At 40.7% G+C, this 21,718-nt stretch overlaps 1 protein-coding gene across 1 annotated transcript in view; it reads right to left on the bottom strand.

Annotated features, from left to right (window-relative positions):
- The window catches only part of GABRA5 (gamma-aminobutyric acid type A receptor subunit alpha5), a 55,767-nt gene that overhangs the window by 9,156 nt on the left and 24,893 nt on the right, over positions 1 to 21,718 (bottom strand). The window contains exons 6-7 of the mRNA XM_053934661.1: positions 19,470 to 19,552; positions 811 to 954 (exon numbers count right to left, since the gene is read on the bottom strand). Coding sequence (XP_053790636.1) covers positions 811 to 954; positions 19,470 to 19,552 — 227 coding nt within the window. The remainder of the gene's footprint in view (positions 1 to 810; positions 955 to 19,469; positions 19,553 to 21,718) is intronic.

Raw genomic sequence — 21,718 nt, 5'->3', positions numbered from 1 at the left:
TTTCCACCTGTTCTCCCTCTCTTCGCTGGATGCCACTAATGCTCTCCAGCCGAGTGCATTGTGTAAGCTGGTGAAGCCCCGGTCCTACTGAGCGCACGTGATCCCTTGTCCTGGCCTCGACCCCCCCAGGAGTCTCCCCCCACCAATGCACACCCAGGGCTGCCCTTGCGTGGGAGCCTTAAGAAGCAGAGGGGCACAGCTCACGTGGATGCCCGGCCTGGGATTAAAGCTTCTTTGCCTCCCTAATGCTGCCACATCTGGCGCCTCCGCTTTCAGCCTGAGAGGGAATGGGGATCCTCGGGGTTTGCACCTCCTCTCTGGCCCCGTGGTCGCCCGGACACGCCGCAGAGCTGTGCCATGCCACAGTCTCCCCTGCCCCCCCATTCCCTTCCCCCCACGCGGTTCCATCAAGCAATCATTTTAAAGCGATGATTGAAAGGGATCAAATGCGTGGGTGGTGTTTGCCTCCCAGGGTGGTTCCTCCCACGGGGAAATAAACCAGCAACAGCGCTGGCAGCCACAGCGAGGGCGATTGCCAAGAAACTGCGTGAGGCTTCTCAGGCACTCCTGTAAATACCAGGATCTTGGATGTATCTTCAGCCACAGCCTTGCAATGTACCTAAGAGGTAGCATTTAACCCTCTCAGTGTTTAAATGCCTCTGCTAAGTGGCCATGAACCTGCACAGGATCTTCCTAGCATTCCACATCCCACAGGTGCTTCCCTAGCCTTACTGCAAAGTAACCATAGCCTGTGAATCTCACCTCCTGCTCCAGCCATCGGCAACTGTGGGGTGGAAATATTCCCCCTACCTGTACTGGTACTGATGTTTTCCGTGCCCACAGTTTGTCCCATCAGGTGGTACTGGTTAAGTCGTGAGCCATCTTCGGCGACCACCACGGACGTTGTGGTGCTGTTAGTCCACACATAGATCACTTCAGAATTGGGGTAAGCATCTGCCAACAAGGAGGGGAAAAAAGACAGTAAGGAGTAAAACCCACTGTGTAATATTTTAGTGGATCCTTAAATGATAATGACAGAGAGAGAGAAGAATGGAGGAGTGAGAGTGAATGGAGAAAAACAAATAAAGATGATATAATCAGGGTCCCATATGCCCAGCTCAAAAAATATTAGGTTGAAGCCTTCTAATATAAGAGATGTGTGGGATGGTTTGTGAAAGGCTGGAACAGCAGAGGTATAAATATAATCCATCACAACCACTCAATTTGGGAAAGAGCAGCTCAGACCTACACTCGCCTCACTGGTGGCTCCTAAACTCCAGCAAGCTGCAAAAGGTATTTTGCTGAAGTTCCCCTCAAAAGGATTCAGACACCTTGAATGCCAGGACAACAGGGAGCCTCCATTTCCTGTCCCGTCTCCAGGATAGAATTCTAAGTGATGCCCCGTGCAAGTGCAGGGTCTGGTGTGTATGCACTGACTGGAATATGTACATGTGAGTGAGGGCATACGTCCTGCATGTGGGTAAAGGAAGCTGGAACATGCCTGCCTGTGCCTGCGATGCTGAAGAGCAGACACAGGATGGAGGGGTGAGAATGCATGGAGAGCAGGAAAGGGGCAGGGAGCTGTGAGAAGAGGGTAGGTGTTTGTGCATAGCAGAATGGGTGGTGGTGTGAAAACACCTGAGCTACGTATGTGATTTCTCTCATGTTCATTTAGAAGTCCTAGGAATTAAATGTGGCTGCAGTACTGCAAACTCATTCCTTCCTCTATGATGCTGCTGTAACTTTTAATGCTCCAACACCCAGAGTGTTCATAGTATTATAAGGGAATCTCAGTTTTCTTTTACAGACAGTCAATTTTAGGCCTTCTCTGCAGGTGGTCTCAAAAACCCCAAGAGACAGCTCTGTATTTAATTATATTTTATTTTATTTAAATAGCTCTCACACTTTTTAGAACTGTTCTAGCACTAAAAGCCTTCAGGTCACATTCCTGCAAGCATGTTACAGTAGGCTAGAGTACATTGTACTAAAATCTCTGGAAATCAGGCAAGGCTTACTCTCCATATGGAAGGTGAAAAGCAGGTAGACTTGGAAGTGGTCTGTAGTCAAATATTAATATCTCATCTTCTGCACTTTTGAACCTGGAAGATGGGAGTGCAGAATGTTTCTTTCTGGAAAAAAACCTGACATCCTAGTTCAGGAGAAAACATATGGTAGCTTTCCAGATCAGGACTTGAGAGTCAAGGACAACAGGCTAGGTCGAAGGATGAGTACTACTCCATCAGACTGCATGTTTTATTTGCAAGTGAGCTGTATTGGAAAGGTACAGCTCCATGGAGGACTTACAAAAAATTCATAGGCATTGGGTCAACATGAGCTTCTGAGGCACTGCAAAGGCAAGAAATATGGTAAGGTGATCCCTGGATCCATAAAACCGGGAATGTCCAGCAGAGAATAGGAAGCAATCCCAGTTCAGGCTAAGAGCACTTGTGTAGCACAATGAACCTGACTTCAATGCTCGACCAGGTAGCAGGGAAGAAAGCAGCACCTTCTTTGCACTATTATTAATGTTACTGTGTCGGATGTGGGAGGCAGGGCACTAGGCTATATACAGCTTTGCTCTGATTGTTTATGGCTTTTCATTCACACCTCAGAAAATTCATAGAAATTATGAGAAGAGAGAGGGGGAGAGAGGTCGAAAGAAGGTTACAAGTACCTCCAGGGACTGGAAAATAAGTCATGATTTGAAACTTAAGCAGCTCACTGACAAAAAAGCTGAGATGTAGCTCAAGCTTAGAGTATAGATACTTGCATACAGAAATCAGAAACCAGGGTGAATCTCTTGGACTACTCACAAAAGGTGCCTGAAAGATGGTTCCAGGCAGATTCAGATGAAGAACAGGGCAGAATTTCCTAACTGGGTGGGAGACGAGTAATTATACAGTGGATAACCTTCTGAGGAAAAAAAAAAATATTAACTACTGTCACTAGGAAGACAATGATAATTTGAAATCTTTTTTTGACCTGACAGTTGCTGCTGTATCTAGGGCTGGAGCTGATCCTGGGTTTGGAAGTTGAGAATCTACAAATTTTTCATCCTTTGTTAGCCATGCAGGACTGCCCACATACCTTCCTTATGCTTGTATTTGTAGCTCTGCAGTAAAATTACTGTAATTATATGTCATGATCTGCTTTGAAAGGCTAAGAAGGAATAATATCTTCCCTATTTCAAAATATTTGCATCACAAAAAGTCATGGAATTTCACCTTCCCTTTAGAGCTGAGATACTTTACTATTTCTGAGATGATTATAAGTTCACAATATACTGTAAATAATTTCAAAGCTGGATCTGGTGAAGACAAGTGGGAGGAGATGGGTCAATTTAAAAAAGTAATGCAAAAAGCCCTCCTTTTTTTAAATGGTATATGGTATATGTTGTTCATGGGCTGATTATCCCCAGGGAATGTGGGATATATTTAGGTAGATTTGGAATTGTCAGAAAATTAGATTTTTACCTATGTTACTTCCTATGCAAAAAAAAGTTCCTAACAACAGCGTTGGACTTTTTTATTTTTTTCTGGGATGATCTAGATGTATTCCAATTCAGCACTTCCTGTCTGCAATGATCCCAACAACCAGGATAATTTGGTTTGTCCTTGTTTTCTGATGATGATATATATGAATTCATCCTGACTAGATGCTTCCCAATGTGAGTACTGTAACCAAACTCACTGAAATTGCAATCATACATGAATTTTGGCCTGTAAGGTTTAACAAGAATTCAGATGCTTTTGTTCTCTCCTCTGCCTCGCCTGCGGGGCAGGGGAGTCCAAAAATAATTCAACACCTCTACTGCAAATTGCAGCCTTTACTGGGTGCAAAAACACATGCAGTGGAACAGGGTTGGGGGCTCCAAAGCTGCAGGAATCCAGCAGCTCCTCTTGTAAAATACCTTCAACTCAGAGAGAGGCCGCAAGGTGCCAAAACTCCAGACTTCACAGTATGCCTAAGCATTACTTCACGAGGCTGTTTTCTTTTGAAACCATGTCAGGGAAGGGGGGTGCCAATCCCAGGCCAGTTGGTGAGAAGAGAGAGCATTCAGGCAGGCAAGAGCACAGCATGAGGCCAGTCCCCTGCCTGGGAGGAACTCTTGTCTGTAGGTCCTTCCTCACTGGATCTATTGTGAAGCTACAAGACAGACAGCTGTTTCACTGCTAGGCCAGGAATAGAGTATCCATGGGAGAAGGGAGAATAACTCATCTAGAAAAGACTCTTGTGCAGGGCAGGATGGTTATAGCCAGGGCTTTAAGACACAAGAGGATAACAGATGTGTGCCTGAGGAGCCCAACCAAAACCAATGCAACTTTCAGTGATTTTAGCTCCTCAGGAGAAGCCTGTCACACTAGGAATAGCATGAATTTACCCCAATCTAGATATATTCTATTTTGATGGATCACATATATTATACGATCCTCATCTATCTTCCATGCAAATATAATAAAACATGGTTTGTGTTTTAAGAAGCTCTAATATAAGATTTCTGACTTTGTGCCTCCTTTCCTTACAACACATCAAGTTCTGACAGGAAGAAGCCACCCCATGCTCCTTGATGTGGCAGCTGACCATCTCTTTTCTGGTCATCTAAATAAACCTCCAGAGGGATAAGCCTGTGTACTTTTAGCAGGTAGCTGTCTTCCTACTGCAAACCTTATGCCATATCTTCACAGAAGCCTCAAACTTCAGTTATCCCACACTTGACAACCAGAAGCTCCAGCTCTGCGGCTGATAACCCCTGCAGGATAATTAGGCATGGTCATATTGAAAGCTGAAACTGTGGGTACAGTACAGAATGATGTTATTTTGCTATCAGGGTAGAAGTGCTAATGAAGACACTATTATTCACTGACATACTAAATTTTGTAAAAACACTCTTCCACTTAAGCAAAGCTTCCAGTAGGTAGCCTACTAGCCTTGTTTGCTGGAGCATTTCAGGTCTTTCTGTTTAAAGATATAAAAAAGGTGTACCAACAAAAGGACATATGGAAATATATAATCTACTTTATGTTACACACAGGGTGGGGATGTCTCCAAGAGGGTGATAGGAAAATGTAGCTGCAGCTCTGGAATAGCAATCTGAGAAAATTATGCTGGTAGTTTTGCAAAAGCAAACTCTACTTCAAAGCCACTGCAAATCCAAGTGAGAACACTTGGTGTTTATTCTATTTTAAGCAAGTGCATGTCTTCTGGATTTCTGAATCCAAATAATTAATCTTGTGTTCTTTACAATCATTTTGTTGTCTTTTCAAAGAAAGGAGGAAGTCTCATTAAAGTATGCTTTCTCTTCTAGACTCACTTATTTGAAAAAGGAAAAAAAAAGGTAGCAGTTCAGACGAACAGCTAAAATTACGAACAAGTATCATGTTATTATATGTGAGAAAATGACAACAGACATTTATTTCTACTGGACAGTTGATAAATGGCTGCAGGCTTATCACCTACCAGAATGATGAAAGAAATAATATCTTCTCTTATATATTTATTGACAACCAAATCTATTTTTCTACATTCTAGCAGCCAACATACACCACAGTAAAGGTGTCCCTTGCTCTTCTCCCACACTTTTCCTGCTCCTGTATGGCTGGCAAGGAAAGCCAGACATAGTCTTTCTTATGCCAGTGAACAGTGGGCCAGGGAGAGACCACAACCAGAGAGAAATTACATTAAGAAAAAGTCTAGTACAGTACAATAGTAAGTGTGTAAGATCTGGAGAATCCCAGACATTTGCCTTGGCATTGAGGACAGCCCTATTTTCATTTGCAAATGAAGCAGTGGGAGCAGTGCAGAATACTCCCTTCCATTCAAAAAGAAACTCACAAGCAGGGAGTTTTCTTCTGCCACTGCCCCCACCACAGGGCAGTGATGGCATATGACAGATACTCTCCTTCTTGCTTTTCTTCCTCCTCAATATTTGAAAGAAACTCCAGGGGAAAAAAAAAAAAAAAGAAAAAAAAAAGTGGTGGTGGGGAAGAGTATTTCTTGGACCCTTAAGTCAAATAAACCTAAATGTGGATGGATGAACCCAAACTTCGAGTCTATGGAACCCAGACGTATTTCTAGGATTGATTTTTTTAAGCTGCAATCCCTGAAAAAAAAAAACCACCACTGATATCTGCCAATAAGTTTTCATTCCTGCATTACAGAGTATAAAATAATTGAGAAACAAAGAATCCCTCTCCAAAACACCCCCTAAACCCTTTGACAGACCTCACAGGGAGCATAAGGCAGTGCCTGCATAGTTAAGTTAAGGCAGCCTGTGCAGCCTATTTGGATGCCCTCCCAGCATGCTTGAGGTACGTTTCACAATTAAACAGGCCATTTATCCACAAACTATGGCTGGAACCTTCCTTTTAGAATTATGCTAGTTGGATGCTGAATTAACTTAAAGAGATACTGTAGAAAGATGACTTCTGGTTTGTTTTCTATTTTATTCATTCCACTTGTGCAGTTACATTCTAAGCCTTTATTATCATGACTCTTAGTACATGCCACAAGGATTGTCAGACTGCCTAATCTTGGGAGTATTGCTAATCCCTGCCAAAGCCTGTTGATTGGAGAAGATGTGCATAAATTTTCAGCTTTTTTTTAAACTCTAATTACAATCTGAATACACATACAAATATCTATCTTATCTAAGCATTAATGTATTTGACTCACTTAGAGGCTGTTATATAACTCACTAGTGATCCAGATTTAGAGCCTCTCAGACTCCTGCAGGCTACAAAACAGCACTGCTACTAAGCCATCCATGTACCAGCTTGAATTCTACGAGTCAGGCTGGATTTTTTGGGGTTTGTGCACAAATACTTCGTAGCCCATTACAAAGCATCTGTCAACAGTTGTGCCTATGTGACTCAGGCCAGATTTGAGCTCCATAATTGGAATTTCCCATTAAAATGACTTTATAAGGATGACTTGATGTACAAATGAGATCATTCTATAGAAAGAGCAAATGGAAAACAAATCTAGTAAAAATGTATTTTTAATTATAACAATAACAAGACATGGTATTAATATGCATGGTCCAGGTCTTGGGGAAAATAGCTTTTTATAAAAATAAATTTTTAATGTAAAATAGGAATATAAATACTAAGAGAAATGTATCCACATATTAAATTATTTAGAGCCTAAAATAAAGACAAGCCATAGTATGATGAATTCTAATGTTCTTGGGATAATTTTAGGGTTATGGCAATTACTTTAGGGATGTGAAATCATTAAAATTGAGACTGATCATTTAAACTGATATGAGTTTACAGCAAACAGATAAACAGCATGCATGATTTCAAATACATCACAGACAAGAAGTGCAATGTGTACAAATACACGGGACTACAAATTCATGTAACACAGAGTAACAGGACAGCAGGGACTGGTGGATACCTCTGGTGATCATACGGTCCCACACCCTGCTCAAGCAGGGACACCAAAAGCATTTTTTCCTGCACCATGTCCAGTCAGGTTTTTAACATCTCCCTGATATTCAAATCTCTGTGGCCAACTGTCAATCTCTCTTGACAACCTGTTCCAGTGTGCAGCCACTCCCACAGTAAAAGCATGTTTGCTTCTGTTCAGATGGAATTTAATGAATTTAATGACCACTGGCCCTTATTCTGCCAGTGGGCACTACTGAGCAGCACCCAGTTCCCTCTTCATCTCTCATTCCCCAATCCTTGCAATTTATACAGATGCATTAGGAACCTCTGAGCCTTCCCTTCTCCATGCAGAACAGTCCAAGATCTCAGTTTCCCCTCATAGTAGAGATGTCCCAGCCTTTCAATGATTGTTGTAGCCCTGCACAGGGTTCCCTCCACAAAGTCTCTATTCTTCTTGCACTGGGAAGCTCAAATTGGCCATGCACTCAGAATAGTTCCAGATCTGAGAAGAAATTAAATGCCCAAAAGGAAAAATTTCTGTAATGACATAGTATCATTGTCTGTGACAATAGAGGACATCCAAGGAGGACATTTTACAGGAAAACTGATGAAACTCATGACCATATTAATGAAAAATTGTAGGACACCACTGGCTGTAAAACAGGCAGTGGAAAATCCAGTCATACTAAAATGTTCATTTCTGTCCTTCCTGAAATTAAAATAAAAATAAAATTCAGTAATATAAGTAGCATTCTATATGTTTTCCTGATACAGTTTTATTTGATCTTGTTGTGACATTCTGCAGGGAATAGTATAGGATGTTCTGAAAAATGTGCCAGACAGGTCTCAAGAGACTTCATTACTAAGCAACACTAATATACTCTACTGATCATTGCTAAAAAAAAATAAAGCTCTAAGTTAGATAAAAATTATTCTCTTTCAGAATATGATTTACAAGTCACCTCAGGAAAAGGTGGGAATAGAAATTTGGCTTGGAAAAAAATGGAAGCACAGACTGTACCCACAAAGTGGTGAAACATACAGAACTGAAGATGTCTGTCAAATTCATTTTGAGACACATAGTTTTGCAAAAGCCATTTTCTTCGGCTTTTCAAATAAAGAAATCAGGTGGAAGGTCCTGTGTAATTTTAGAAGATCCAGTTAATGGGAGAAAAGTCTAAACATGACCCGACTTTGAGGTCAAAAATATAAAGCAAAGGAAAAAGCCCAAACTGAAAGCAACTGTGATTTTGGAAGTTGGATTCATGATTAGCATAGGCAAATCTGCTGACTTCTTTAATACTATAAATTGACTGTTTTCAAGTTGGTACACTAAATCACAGTCATAATGATTATAGATGTAACACAAATACTAATGAACAGTGTCGGCCTAAGAATTCAGTTAGGCATAGCACCTTCACAGGATGCAATTGCAGCCTTTAAGAAGAGCCCAGAGCTTGGAGCTGTGCAAAGTAACACAGAATGTCTCCCAAGAATGATCACAATCACCAGTGACAGCAGCTCTTTCTTGTCCCATCATGCTCACCCATACCATGAGGAAGCAGTAAGAGGGATACATCTATTTCCCAAGCACTAGGATTGCAACTGGGAGTGATTACTTGCTGTGAAATCTGACACATAGGCAGTAAAAACCAAGCATGGCACACTGAACTGAGCTCTGTGTCTCAGAACCACAGGAAGTTCTCAAGGCTTTACTCAGAAAAGGAGGAAAAAAAAAAAAACCAGCAAAGAAAATGTTTTTCCATGGTGCAGCCTGGAGCATGCCAAACAGCAAACAGACATGTAGGTGTAGACAACTGAACTCTGCCACTCATGGTGTATGGGACCCCTGCCACATACTGACTGAAAGAGGTGTCTAAACAGGGTGTGCTGTGGGGATGTTACACATCCAGTGCTCCAAGGCACCAGCAGCACCAGGCCGTCCCCGTAGCGTTCCTACTTTCATCTGAGAGCTGATGTTAGGGAGCATCATGCCTTCCTTCTTTTGCCTCTTCCTGTTTCTTCCTCTCAATGACAGTAGTTTTAACACAACTTCTTTCTTAACTTTCAGGTTTAGTGGCAGCTGTCTCAGGCTAGAACTAACCTGAGAATTGATTTTACATCACATTTAATGGTGGCTACACAACTACTTTTCATATGGAACTTGTCAAAATCTGGTATGCCAGCCTCTAATCCTTTTCTTTTTCCCTTTTATGGCTGGCATAAATATCCACTGTAAGAGAACTAAAGAAACAGAATGGTAGGATATGCTAGGAGGATATTTTAAATGCTGAATATCCTAAGAACATTTCTGACCTTACATTGGTCTTTCTAGGCCATGCATGTGGTAATTGCACACCAGCCAGCCAATTTGAATGCTGTACTAACACTTAATGAACTTTGAATTTACAATCACAATATTAGGCACTTATATTAGTTGCTTCATTAGGAAAAGCAGCATGGTTATGAGGATGATGTTAAGACATTTAATTTACTTTTTCTATGGCAAACAAAAGTATACTCCAAAGTGTGGCAGATACCATTACTCACTTTGCATAGTACCTTTAAAAAGATTAAGCACCTTTGCTAATCTTAATTGCAGTGGTCCCCTCCTTTTGCAAGGTGCCACTTAATATCAGCAAAGCAAACATGACCTGCTCTGCAGGAGTGCCACTGGAGTTTCTTTTGAGAAATGCAGAGTGAATTTTAGAAAATACTCCAATTGATCTTGTTGCGGAGGGTGCCTTCACAAACATGGTATTTTTGGCCACATGTAACATCATAGAATGAAACTGTAACCTCACTGTAATCTATATATATTCTTCTTACCCACTTAAGTGGCATCAGGGACTCAACCATCATAGCATATCTGCTGAGTTTACCATTCAAAACACCCTTACTTATAAATCTGTATGGCCTGAAACCAGCTGAGAGTGATTGGAAGTACTTGCACAGCTAAATATATACCTCTGTTTCTGAATCCTATCCCTTAATGAAGACATTTACAAATCTCAGAAGGACTGCTACATTAATAACACTGTGCGAATGTGTAATCAATAGGTATGCAGAGAGAGCAGGCTGAAATATTATTATTCAAGCACTTTAATACTGCCTTGAAATTGCAATCACAATAACTTATTCCCTACGCCAAAGGTGCAGTCATCTAAACCCCCGAAGAGGGATTATAGATCTCTGCTCTGGGGCACAGTGCAGCCCTGTATTTCAGAGAAGGGGATAAAATCTCCTGAGGCTGTCAGTTCAAAGTTCCCAGCCTCAGTGATGGATACAGGGAGCCTCTCTGAGGTGAGCTGTTGCTGACCAGGGGCACTGCCATTCCACCTGCTCTCTGCTAGAGTACTCAGGCACATATCCTCTCTTTGGGAACTGTCCCCTCCCAGTCCCTCTGGAGACCCAGATCCAAAGGTGCTCACGATCTCATTTTCTCTGTGCATACATAAAACATCTCCTTATTTACAGCCATCAGCTGACCTATTTTAGGAGGAGATTAACCTGAGCCTAAAAATATCTACTTCTCTCCCCTAAGACGGTGAGAGCAATCAGCTCAGCTGTATATATTTATCCGACAAAAATATAAATTTAGGAGAGAGGAATCCTAGCTTTGCTGACATACTTAGCTCTGGGATGTTTTCAGCAAAATGGCTGTCTGCTAGCACAGGCTGGCTGTGAGGAGACTTTCAGTGGCAATGATGGCGAAGGGGGAAAAGACAGAAGGCTTATCAGACTTTCCTTCTTCACAGTTCTCTTTCCTTCTCATTTCTTCATGGGGGACAACATGAAGCAACTGTTTCCTCTGAAGAAGCTTGCTGGGCTGGGAATGCAGCAGCACTAGATGACAGCTTGGACTGGCTTGGCTCTCTGTGCAGGAGAGGAGGCTAATGAGGTTCCAGCAATTTAGGTGAAGGACTTCCTGGCCCACCAGAGACTGAGGTGTCATAAAGGAGCTGCCAGACTAGAAACTGAAATCCAAGTTTGAGCAGTGTCTTACAGCTTTTTTCCTTCCCCAAAAACCCTAGGCAAGTAATTTTGTCATTAATGTACTGCAGTAGCACTGGGAGGCTCTAATTGAACCTAGGGACCCATAACGACAGAGGCAATAAAAGCAAGTAATGAACCACTCTATCTTTGCACAGAAGAGACTGTAATTGCTCTTTGCTTCCTTTATGCCCACCTGCAAAATGCAGGCAGCAGAGACCTACCAACCTCACACGGGGATTGTCAGAATGATTCCAGAAATGTTTATGAAATGCTTACAAGCCATGGAAACAGCCACCTTAGAAAATAAGAGATATTAAAAACCTGACTTGTAAAGCAGTGGAGCAGTATCTACCCATTTGTCACATTTACAAATAACATCCCATTTGCCACTGGTACAGACCCATGATCCACGGCTGGCAACCACAAGACTGGCACTGCCTTCTGGGGCATTATGAGACCAGCAATGTCTTTGCAGGTTTGCACCCAAAGGCCATTTGAAAGCTTAAGCATATTAAGCACAGTTTCTGCATGTTGTTTTCTATTGCTGACAAGTCTTATTGATTCCCTGTAATCAGGCAGTTGTGCAGCCTTCAAGTTTGGGCTGTAATCTCCAAAGTGGGAAATGCGTGCTGATGTTTGTACCATTAGCAATGCACCCCGGATCTCCACGCGGCTCCACCACAATCCTGTCTAGACCGCTTTCATGTGAGACAAAACCACCACTGCTGAGTACCTCCAACCCCCACCCCCGCCTGAACTTTTGTTTCCTTGAGCTCAAAACCACCACCAGTTGAGCTTTTCTTCCCCAAAGAGCCTGAGTATGTGAGCCACCTCATGATGAGGAGGCTGCTCCCTGGGCAGGCAGAGCACAGCTTTTCAGAGCTCAAGGGGCTTTTTGCAGCTGCTACAAAAGCTGCTGCTGGCACCCCCCAGGAAGCCGATCCAAAGAAAGGGGCTTTGTTAAGGATGATCCTGCCTGCATGGACACTGCTCTCAGCTGGTAGGGAGCCAAGCCCTCGGCCACTGCATGTCAGCAGAGTTTGCAGCCTGGGCTCAGCTCTGGCTGCAAGATGTGGGAAGGCAACAGCTTTTGTTCTTTCTGACCTCTCTTTCTCACTTTGTTATGAAGCTAAGAGGGAAAAACTCACTGGCTTCTACACAGCAGGTGACCAGATGTAGGAGCTGACTGACCCAGAGCTGGGCACTGTTCCGCAGGAAAGCCATCACACTGCCATTTTAATGTATTTTAAAAATTATCTCAGTGCAGACATACAGTAACCATGTATATATGACAAAGCCTTTTAGAAGTTAAATAGTGAGAGTTACTGCAAGTGCTTGAAGGATATATTACAGTTTCTTCAGATTTTTCAAGGAGGTCTTGGATGTGTGTCCCTATAATGGGTGAAGTAAAACTGACTGTTCTGATCATATTAGGGAGCCCTTTTCCCTTTTGTCAAACTAAAAGGTATACTTCCATGTCAAACCTACCAGACAAGTGGTAAATTATGGTCATGCTCATTTGCAAGTTATGCAGACTGGGGTCCTACAACAACAGCTGCCGTAGAAACCCACCACATGGTCCAGGCCCAGAATCCTGTGTTCTAATATCTAAGTAGATTCTTGTTAAGAAATCTTCTTACATCTCTGAAATACTTGAATATTTTCTTTTACACACCATTCTTGATGAATTTCCTGCCTTTTGGATGTTCTGGGCTACACTGCTCCACCTTGACTGTGGGACCTAACTGCCCAAAATGCTGGATTAAAGAAGCTATATTGCTATGCATACATGTATATGACTATAGGCTATGATGCAACACCTGTGAGAAGGCTTAAATATCTGCTGTTCTAACCCACTGCACTCAATGTAAAAGAAACAGCACAGCTCATACAAGATGACTGAAGAAGTGGTTAAGTTTTCTCTATACTGAAGAGCCCTACTGACTGTCTCATTGAGATCCTTTGAAAAATGGGTCTTCCAGCAGAAATAGCTGAAATAGTCGTTAGGAGAGATACAAAAGCTCACCATCAATATAATGTAATGCCTAACTAATCTACAGCAGCGACTGTTTCTTCTGAACAAAGTATGGTTTTGTATTTCTGAGCTAGCAATGCAGAGAAAAATGGACTTCTAAGTTGCTCTGACTAGGGTATAATACACTTACCTACATGAGATAGCACTGCAGAAAAATAGGAACTTCTAAAATATGATTCATCTCATCCTTAGGCATATATCAAAAGTAATTTTAATGAACCTCACTGCAGAAGTACTTATTCCCTTTCATTGGCCATAGAGGGACTCTAGATAACTAACTGGAGCATATTTTTCTATCTGAAATTTTCATAGATCCAACCCATCCATTCCCTAGGGCTTTGCTGTCAATACAAGGCTTTTGATACAGGCCAAAACCCTGTGCTCATTCTGCATTAAAAGATTTAATTTTTTTAAACAACACAGCCCCATGACAAGTCATCTGTCCATGATTCCAAGGAAAATAAAGGCAAATAACAGAAATACCGTTAGGTGGTCTCCACCCGCTCCATTAATTTTAAGGCTTCCACAGAAAATTAGCTCAGGCTACATGCCTGTGCTTTAGTAGCTAGCTATACTTAAGTAGAACAACAACAATGGTCCAACACAGTTGTCTAGACTGCCTATTTGATGCTGCCACAAGCAAGACTTTAATTGTGTCTGGAGTTCTAGCTTCTAAACAGCTAAAAAATAAGAGGAAAATTATGCTAACTAAAGAGGTGTTTGGTAGCTGAGGTTAATATAGGGTTGAAAGAGAGAGAAGAAAAATACATCAAATATCTTAGAAATATTTCATTTTAGTATTCACCTAACTCACCTTATTTTAGTAATTCAATATCCATTGCAATGGAGGGGTCTAAGGAAGCAGTGATAAACCTTAGGAAAATGTAACAGAAGATATAACCTTAGTAAGCAGAACACCACCAAACCTATCCATTCCCTATTAGCTGACTTCTGCCTTAAATTGCAAAATCACAATTTAGTCTTGAATTTGGCTGCTCAGCATTTCACAGAGGTCTGCCCAGGCTCTCTCCACATGTCCTTTCACAAGGAAGGCACTAATACATCCCAGCAGAGTCAACAAGCTGTGCTGTCTCTGCTCTCAGGAATAGATTCAAGGAGCCTCTTCTGTCCAGCTGTAGGGACAAGTAGCAGAAAAGCTCTGCCTTTACATACGAGACTGTAGTTCCAGCTGTCCCTGAGAGCAACCTATGAAAAGCTTCCTAAGAGCCATTTCCACGTTTCAAAGTCTCTTAAAATTAACATTTGTCTTTATTTATTATTTATTTAATTATATTCTTATACAAGACTTTTACACACAGGTTTTGAGAGGCCGAGTACATTATTTATCATATTTTACTAAACCAGAATTAAAGTCTCTTTAGAAGGACCCCATTTTCAAGTTCTCCCTCCATACTTGCAGTTTTCCTGCAGCTCTTGCAGGTGCTAATTGGGAAAAAGTACAAAATCAAGAAAAAACCCTGTAGGTGCCTTCACCTCAGTGCCTTCTCTGCATTATAAAGAAATATCAGGGAAATTTTCTTAAAATACATTAAAAAAATCTAAGTGGCTACAAGAAATGGATAGTTTATTAACAGTGAGTGCCTTAATGTTCAGTGTTCCCATAAAACCTGGGATATTGGTGAAGTTACTGTCTCCTCATTACTCTGACTTCACCATGCTTGTTAGAGGAAAATAATTTGAGCATGTCTCCTGCTACAGAACTAGCCTGTGCACTTTCCTTTATCAAAAGTCAAACTGTGACTTAGTTTGAGGTGTTAAAAAGGAAGAAGTACATAAACTACGTTAGCTACTATCTTCAGACACTACAAATTTTTTCATTGCCAACAGCTGGAAAGCTCGCTTGTTGATCAAGAGTGATCAACCTTGGCCATCTTCATGGCCAACTTAAAATTCATCAGGAATAAACATAGGTCCTCTTTTTCCTGTGCTCATGAGCTTGGGGATCTCATTATTTTCAGAATATTCATTAAACTCTTTACTTACTCTAAAAATAGCATGGGGAGGGGGGGGTTTTGCTGCTGAGTGACTAGTGGGCAGCTGCTCCATGTATTTGTCCATTCCACAATACAAGATCTGATAACTCCATGTACTCAGACACTGTGTCTTCAAGAGACAGTTGTCATAAATAGACTCCACTTTACAGTATTCGATATTGTCAAAGCACCAAGTAACAGCAATTAACTAATTCATCTTCAGGGCAACCCCGTGAGCTAGGTAACACTGACATAATTAACACAGGAGTAAAATGAGATTTAGGAGTTAAGTCAGTTGCCTGGGCAGAGGCCTTCATGGTCTAGTAGATTAGACATCTGCCTCTCCAACCAAAGACGTTGAGTCTAATCCTTTTTCTGACATTGATTTGCTGCATGACCTTATGGAAAGTCAATTAACTTCTCTGTTTCAGCTGCACTGGAGATAATGATGCTTACCTACCTGGTGACACATGGGCATTTGGAAACTGTACTAAATTATACTCTTAATGTATTCTTAGGGACTGTCAGTGGAAGAGGTGAAACATTAAAGCTAGGAAGTTTTAATGTCCTTGCTATTTTATATAATTCTTCCTCCCCACACCAGAAATAGCCTGGGGTTGAGATCAAATTTCTTGGGTTAAGGTGCTCCTAGGGAAACTGCTTCTGGCATCAGGAATTTTCATTACATCCTGTTTGACCAGCAAAGTTATTTAGAGTACGGTCAGCACTAGAATTGCAACAGAAAGTTATTTTAAATTTGGTCATGGAAGAAACCAGCACCCTTCCCATGCTACCATGATGTAATGAACAAACTGTCACAGAAATCCCCATCAAGCACCCTGGATTAAAAGAGAACAGAGCCTGCTGCAGAGATCTCTGAGCCTGTGCTCATGTATCACCCCCAGTTCCCTTTAAATGAGACTTCTGCAGGATCATTTCTACAGGTATCCTGACCCTTAGCAGGAACGCAATCCCACAGGAAAAGTACCTCTATACATGTACTCCTGGAGTAGAGCCATCTGATATTGCCAACTTGGAGCAGTGGGGAGCTGTACTTAAGAGAAGGACAACTAAAGGACAACTAAAACCTGCTCTGTTCATTTCATTAGGAGCTGTCCCTGAACTTCTGTACTTTTCATGACACGCCACAGAGTGCTAAAAAATACCACTTCTGTAGTGGCCATTTGAATCTGATATGCAGGCATCTAGGCTGCAGGCATCTAGGCTGGTGGCATGCACAGGTAACTTTTTATCATATTTTCGGTATTTGACTGGGCTTTTAATTATTTCTACAAAATATTCTCTTGCTACGTATCATGTTTCCTAGGCCCACAAAATCTCCCACAATTCTAATTTAGCAAGAAATCAGTCAAATAGGATATAAGAATTCAACATCTACCTTTATTTATATGAAAAATATTAATTTTCCTTCTCTTTCATAATGAAGAAAACATCAAGCACTTTTTGCCTTTTGCCTGCTGAATTATAGCAAACATAGTGAATGCTCATGCAGCCAGAAAATTAATAACATGTTCCTGCCTCTGATGCAACACTGATCACTTCTCAGCATCCTTTCTGCTGCAGATCCACCGTACACCAGCTCTTTCATTTCACTGCCCTGCTCTCTTCATCCTCAGACTGGTTAGCACCAGTTTCTTCTCCACCCTCCCAGCTCCATTGATAATGTGTTTAACATTTACTTTGATGCTATTCCTTGAGGCTTTTTAAAAACCTTTTTGGAATGAAGACCATTAAAAAAGAAAGCCTGTAGGGAAAGACAGTGAGGAAAGCTAAAGCAGAAAGGGTATGTGCTTATGTATCATATGCCCCTATAGGCTTTGTCTTGCTGGAAGCCTGCAGGTGACTCAATGCAAACCCATACTGCTGTAAATAGGGAATAAATATTGTCCTCTCCTAAAATATACCTGGACTAGTTCAATAAACTCAGACTTACTGGCTGCTACTTGTACAAACATATGCATATGAAATCCCAATAAATTACAAGGGGGCTGTCAGATCAGTAATACAGATATTCCCAAGGCTGAAAGACTGTCTATAGCTTGTCCCTATATGTTCACTTTTTGCTGAGGCCAGTGGTGTGGCTAGCACAGACCAAACGGTTCCACTGTGGTTCAACACTGTGAAAGAACTTAAAGGTGTCTTGTAATACCTTATAAATGTATTCTAGAATTTTATTCCGAGCATGGCAAGGGGCATAAACTAAAACTCTATTCACCCCTCACAGGCCTAAAATAGAAATCCTTAGTGCTGGTTTTGACACAGATTAAAATTACCTGTGTGCTAAGAGGTGATTAACATGTATCACAATTGGCGCTAGCAGAACATATAATTACATTCAGACAGATTACTGGGCACTCCTTCTAAGCATTTGTAGCTTATCATGTAATGTTATCTCATGCACTCACGTGTTTGACTGGGATGTGCTTTTTTTTGGCTCTTACTATGTGGAGAACTAGAACCTGTACCTTACTGCACTTAATCAACTAATACACAGAAACATCCAATTAACTTTAAGATTGTCCTCTGCTGCATCAGGCTGTTTATTTATATATGTTTTAGTATTGCATTAACTAAGTTTTAGTATTGCATATTTTGCAAGATTTCATAAAACTATACAACATATCAGTTCTGTAGTCTAGGCTAGAAATCAACAAATGTAATTTCCTCTATTGATAAACTATACATAATACCAGGAAGGATAAATTCTTTTTCTTTGTCATATTAATTCTTTCCAGTGGCTTTTGTTTAACTCTGTATATAAACAATTACAGTCTCCTGTGAGATATTTTTCCATTTTTAAGTTCAGAATTAAATGAATGATTTGCATAGACATTTTTTTAAGTGGAATATAAAGGTGTCTGGACCTTCAGATTTCTATTGGCTTTGCATTAAATTAATGCTGCTGAAGTCAATGAACACACTTGAACCTGCAGTGACTGTAAAATACTGGTGGGTAATTGCGGGAAACAGAATCTATCTGGATTGGAAGAGGGAAAGGAAAGCAGTCCTCTTAAGTTTGATAATGTGGTATAGTTACTGTAAACAGTGTTTTTACTTCTTAGTATGATCACTAGAAGACAATGTATAGTCAGTATTAAATCAGGGCAGATACAGATGATAAAGGCAAAGCTTAATCTTGCTAGGATTAGTGACTCTAAATTGATATGGCTGAAAAACATTGCAAAATGCTGAAGTTAGGTGGCTTCAGGGGCTAGCAAAATGCCTTTCATGGTAATTATCAGAAGTCTTCAGTGACAATGATTGCACCTGGAAGCTCTGATTTGATTACCAAAATTAAAAAAAAAAAGTCTGCTGCAGTAGCCTCATTTGTACTTTAATTAAGAGCTTTGTTTTTAAATATAACCATCTGATTCCCTGCGGTTATTTTTAAAGCAAGCTTCTGGCAAGGCAGCAGTGTGGTGGATTAGAGGCTTGGAATTGAGGAAAAATCATCGTTCAGCATACAGTTTAGAATAATGTGTACATATATACAAATACATGTGTATTAAACATCATGTAACAGGATACAGGACTGGATTTATTAAAGCCAAATGGAAAGATATTTCCTCTTTTAATATTCTAGATCTCTTTTAATATATGCAAGGCAGATATTGCACTGCAGTCTGGTTCATGTAAATACCATAATAATTTCACATCAATCTGATCGGTCCAGTGAAAGTTCTGTTTTACTCCAAATGTAAAACCAAGTTATCAATTTAGCTGTCTCCATCTAGAACTCCATCTAACAGTGGCTGTTACTCTTGATGTGAATATATAAGGAATATCACCCATCATCTCACTGTTTATCATGGAGTATGCAGGTATGAGTTGAAAAGCAGCAGGCTCAGATAAAGCATAGTCATGGGAAAGAAGCAGCAGGGTAGCAGCAAGGGGGGCAGAATGGGGATGCTAAAGAACCATGTTAAAAGGGGAAGGCTGGGGGGGAGGGTGAAAGATCTGTACAACACATCTCTGAACTTGAGAAGCCAGAAAATGGTATTGTTTGAGTTCTTATTCCAGAAGAGAACTTACAGCTTCCAAATTTTAATGGGCAAGCATGTGCATCCATGGGGAAATCTTCAAGCTGCATGGGACATTCAGCAGAGATGGTCAATCTGTGGGGGAGAAAAAAGAAAACACATCATTTTTTTTCCCTGTGCTTTTCTTTTAAGCCCTTTGCTGCACTCCATGAGTGCTGACACAAGCATGCTTTTCCTGAAGGCTCCTTGCTCCTGCTGAAATCACAGATAACCCCCTGTTAAACTGAATGTGAGATAAGCCAGGTGGACCACTCTGTGTGCATGCCTTAGGCATTATCTAGTAACCCTGAGACATGTGGAATGATTTTATTTATGTAAGCTGTCCCAATAAGATGATTCTTTGCTATTAGTATGAAGAAATTCCTGTGATGGTGTTCCTGCCATATACTTTATACTTATCTGCTCTCTGTACATACTACAACTGGACAAGGAATTTGACTCCTGGGTCAAATAGCACTGTTACAGACATAAAGAATCATTGACTTTATATGTAGATATAACTATTTAAATGCATTAAATATATATTTATAGATAGAAGTATATAATATAACTAATATAGCTATATATAAAGTTATATATAATCAAGGACATATATGCATCACTTTATCTAGCACTATGGTTAACTTCTGTGGAAATCACATGGTATTGGAGTCCATTTCAGTTCAACACACTTGAATTACCTGGGCATCTTGTCAGGCAAAAACAACAGGGTCATATTCCCCAGCATACTGCCTAGGGAAGCAATTCTATCCTGGATTCCCCAGCAACTATGTGGAAATATTTCATCTAGACTGGACATAGAGGTAGGGAAGAAAATACTCTTAGAAAATTCTCTAAGAAAATACTCTTAGAAAATACTGTTAGGCAAATATAGATGTTTCCCATGGATGTTCTAAGAATAGTCTGAGGTAAATTTCTGAACAGTGCAATATCAGTTATATTGATACCAAATGCATCAAATATATCAAATATCTCAAGAGACCCAAAACATGCTTCTAGCACAAGGAGAATCTGTTTTGATTATGCCATTTTGATATTTGCATAATACAGACAGTTTGCTCAGGATAGTGAAGATGAAAACCTCATTTTATTTTATGAATATCTTTACGGCTTTCTTATTTTATCTGTTATTCCTCCTCAGAGGCAACAGCCCAGAGACTCCAAGGCTCTACAGACTGCCTGGTGCTGGGGTGACACAGGCCTCTACTGGAGGGCAGCCTGGTTCCTAACCAAACTATTGCTTGGGCAGTGAAAACCTCCAAAGAAATCCACAACGCCCTACTACCAGCATGCAAAAGTACACTTTCCTATCACTGCAGCAACATGGAGCCATATATATTGGATATATATCTATATATATATATATATATATAGTCATCACTTCCTATGGTGCCATAAGAACTTCTTTCAAAAGGGGCTGTAAAGGGTAACAATCTGTGTACAGATGGCACAGTGCTCAGCCAGTCGAGTTCAGTACAATGCAGTGATGCCTTGCCAGGGCACTACAGCTACGCAGACAATCAACTGGGGGAAACAGCTCCACTCTGTTGGAGCTAACACACAGAAATTCTGGAGCTGTACCAATGGCTGGAAATGGCAAAATGAGCACAGAAAATCATTCTCAGTATCATTGGCTAGAGATCATATTCTGAGGATGAGCTGGGAAACAGGATGAAAAAAAAGGCAAAATGCACACAGTAATAGAAAATGTAAAGAACACAGTAATAGAAAATGTAAAGATAATATGCCATAGAAAGGCAAAGAAAAAGAAATCCAGTTCAGAACAGAGATAATTTACCATTTGGTGAGAACAGACAGGAGGGTACAATGTAGAAAAGAAATTACTGAGGCCTGAGATACCTGCACTTAAGAAAAACTGTTCTTGAGCTTTATTTTTGTAAAAGATATTTTAAGATCACTCAGATATGTAGTTGTCTGCAGTGGAGACTGCCCTTGAGCACCAAAGCCAGCAAAGCCAGAGTTACCAAGAGTGGTGTGTGGATGAATTTAATAAGCTGATTCTACTAGTATCCTGCCCAGAATTCACATCCTTTTCATATAAATCATTCTAATGGGCACTTGAAAGCAAGGCTGCCATCCCTCCAATGCACCATTTTATTTTCTGTGTTAAGCACTGCAAATTTAAACTTCTTGATAAATTCAGAAACCTTGCTCCAAGAACCCATGAGAAAGCTAGCATGCTTTGCTGCAGTCCATCTCCTGTCTCTTTATCTACCAACA

This window comes from Vidua chalybeata, chromosome 2 (assembly GCF_026979565.1).
Source record: "Vidua chalybeata isolate OUT-0048 chromosome 2, bVidCha1 merged haplotype, whole genome shotgun sequence".
Lineage (NCBI taxonomy): Eukaryota > Metazoa > Chordata > Aves > Passeriformes > Viduidae > Vidua > Vidua chalybeata.
This window is presented reverse-complemented; position numbering and strand designations above follow the sequence as displayed.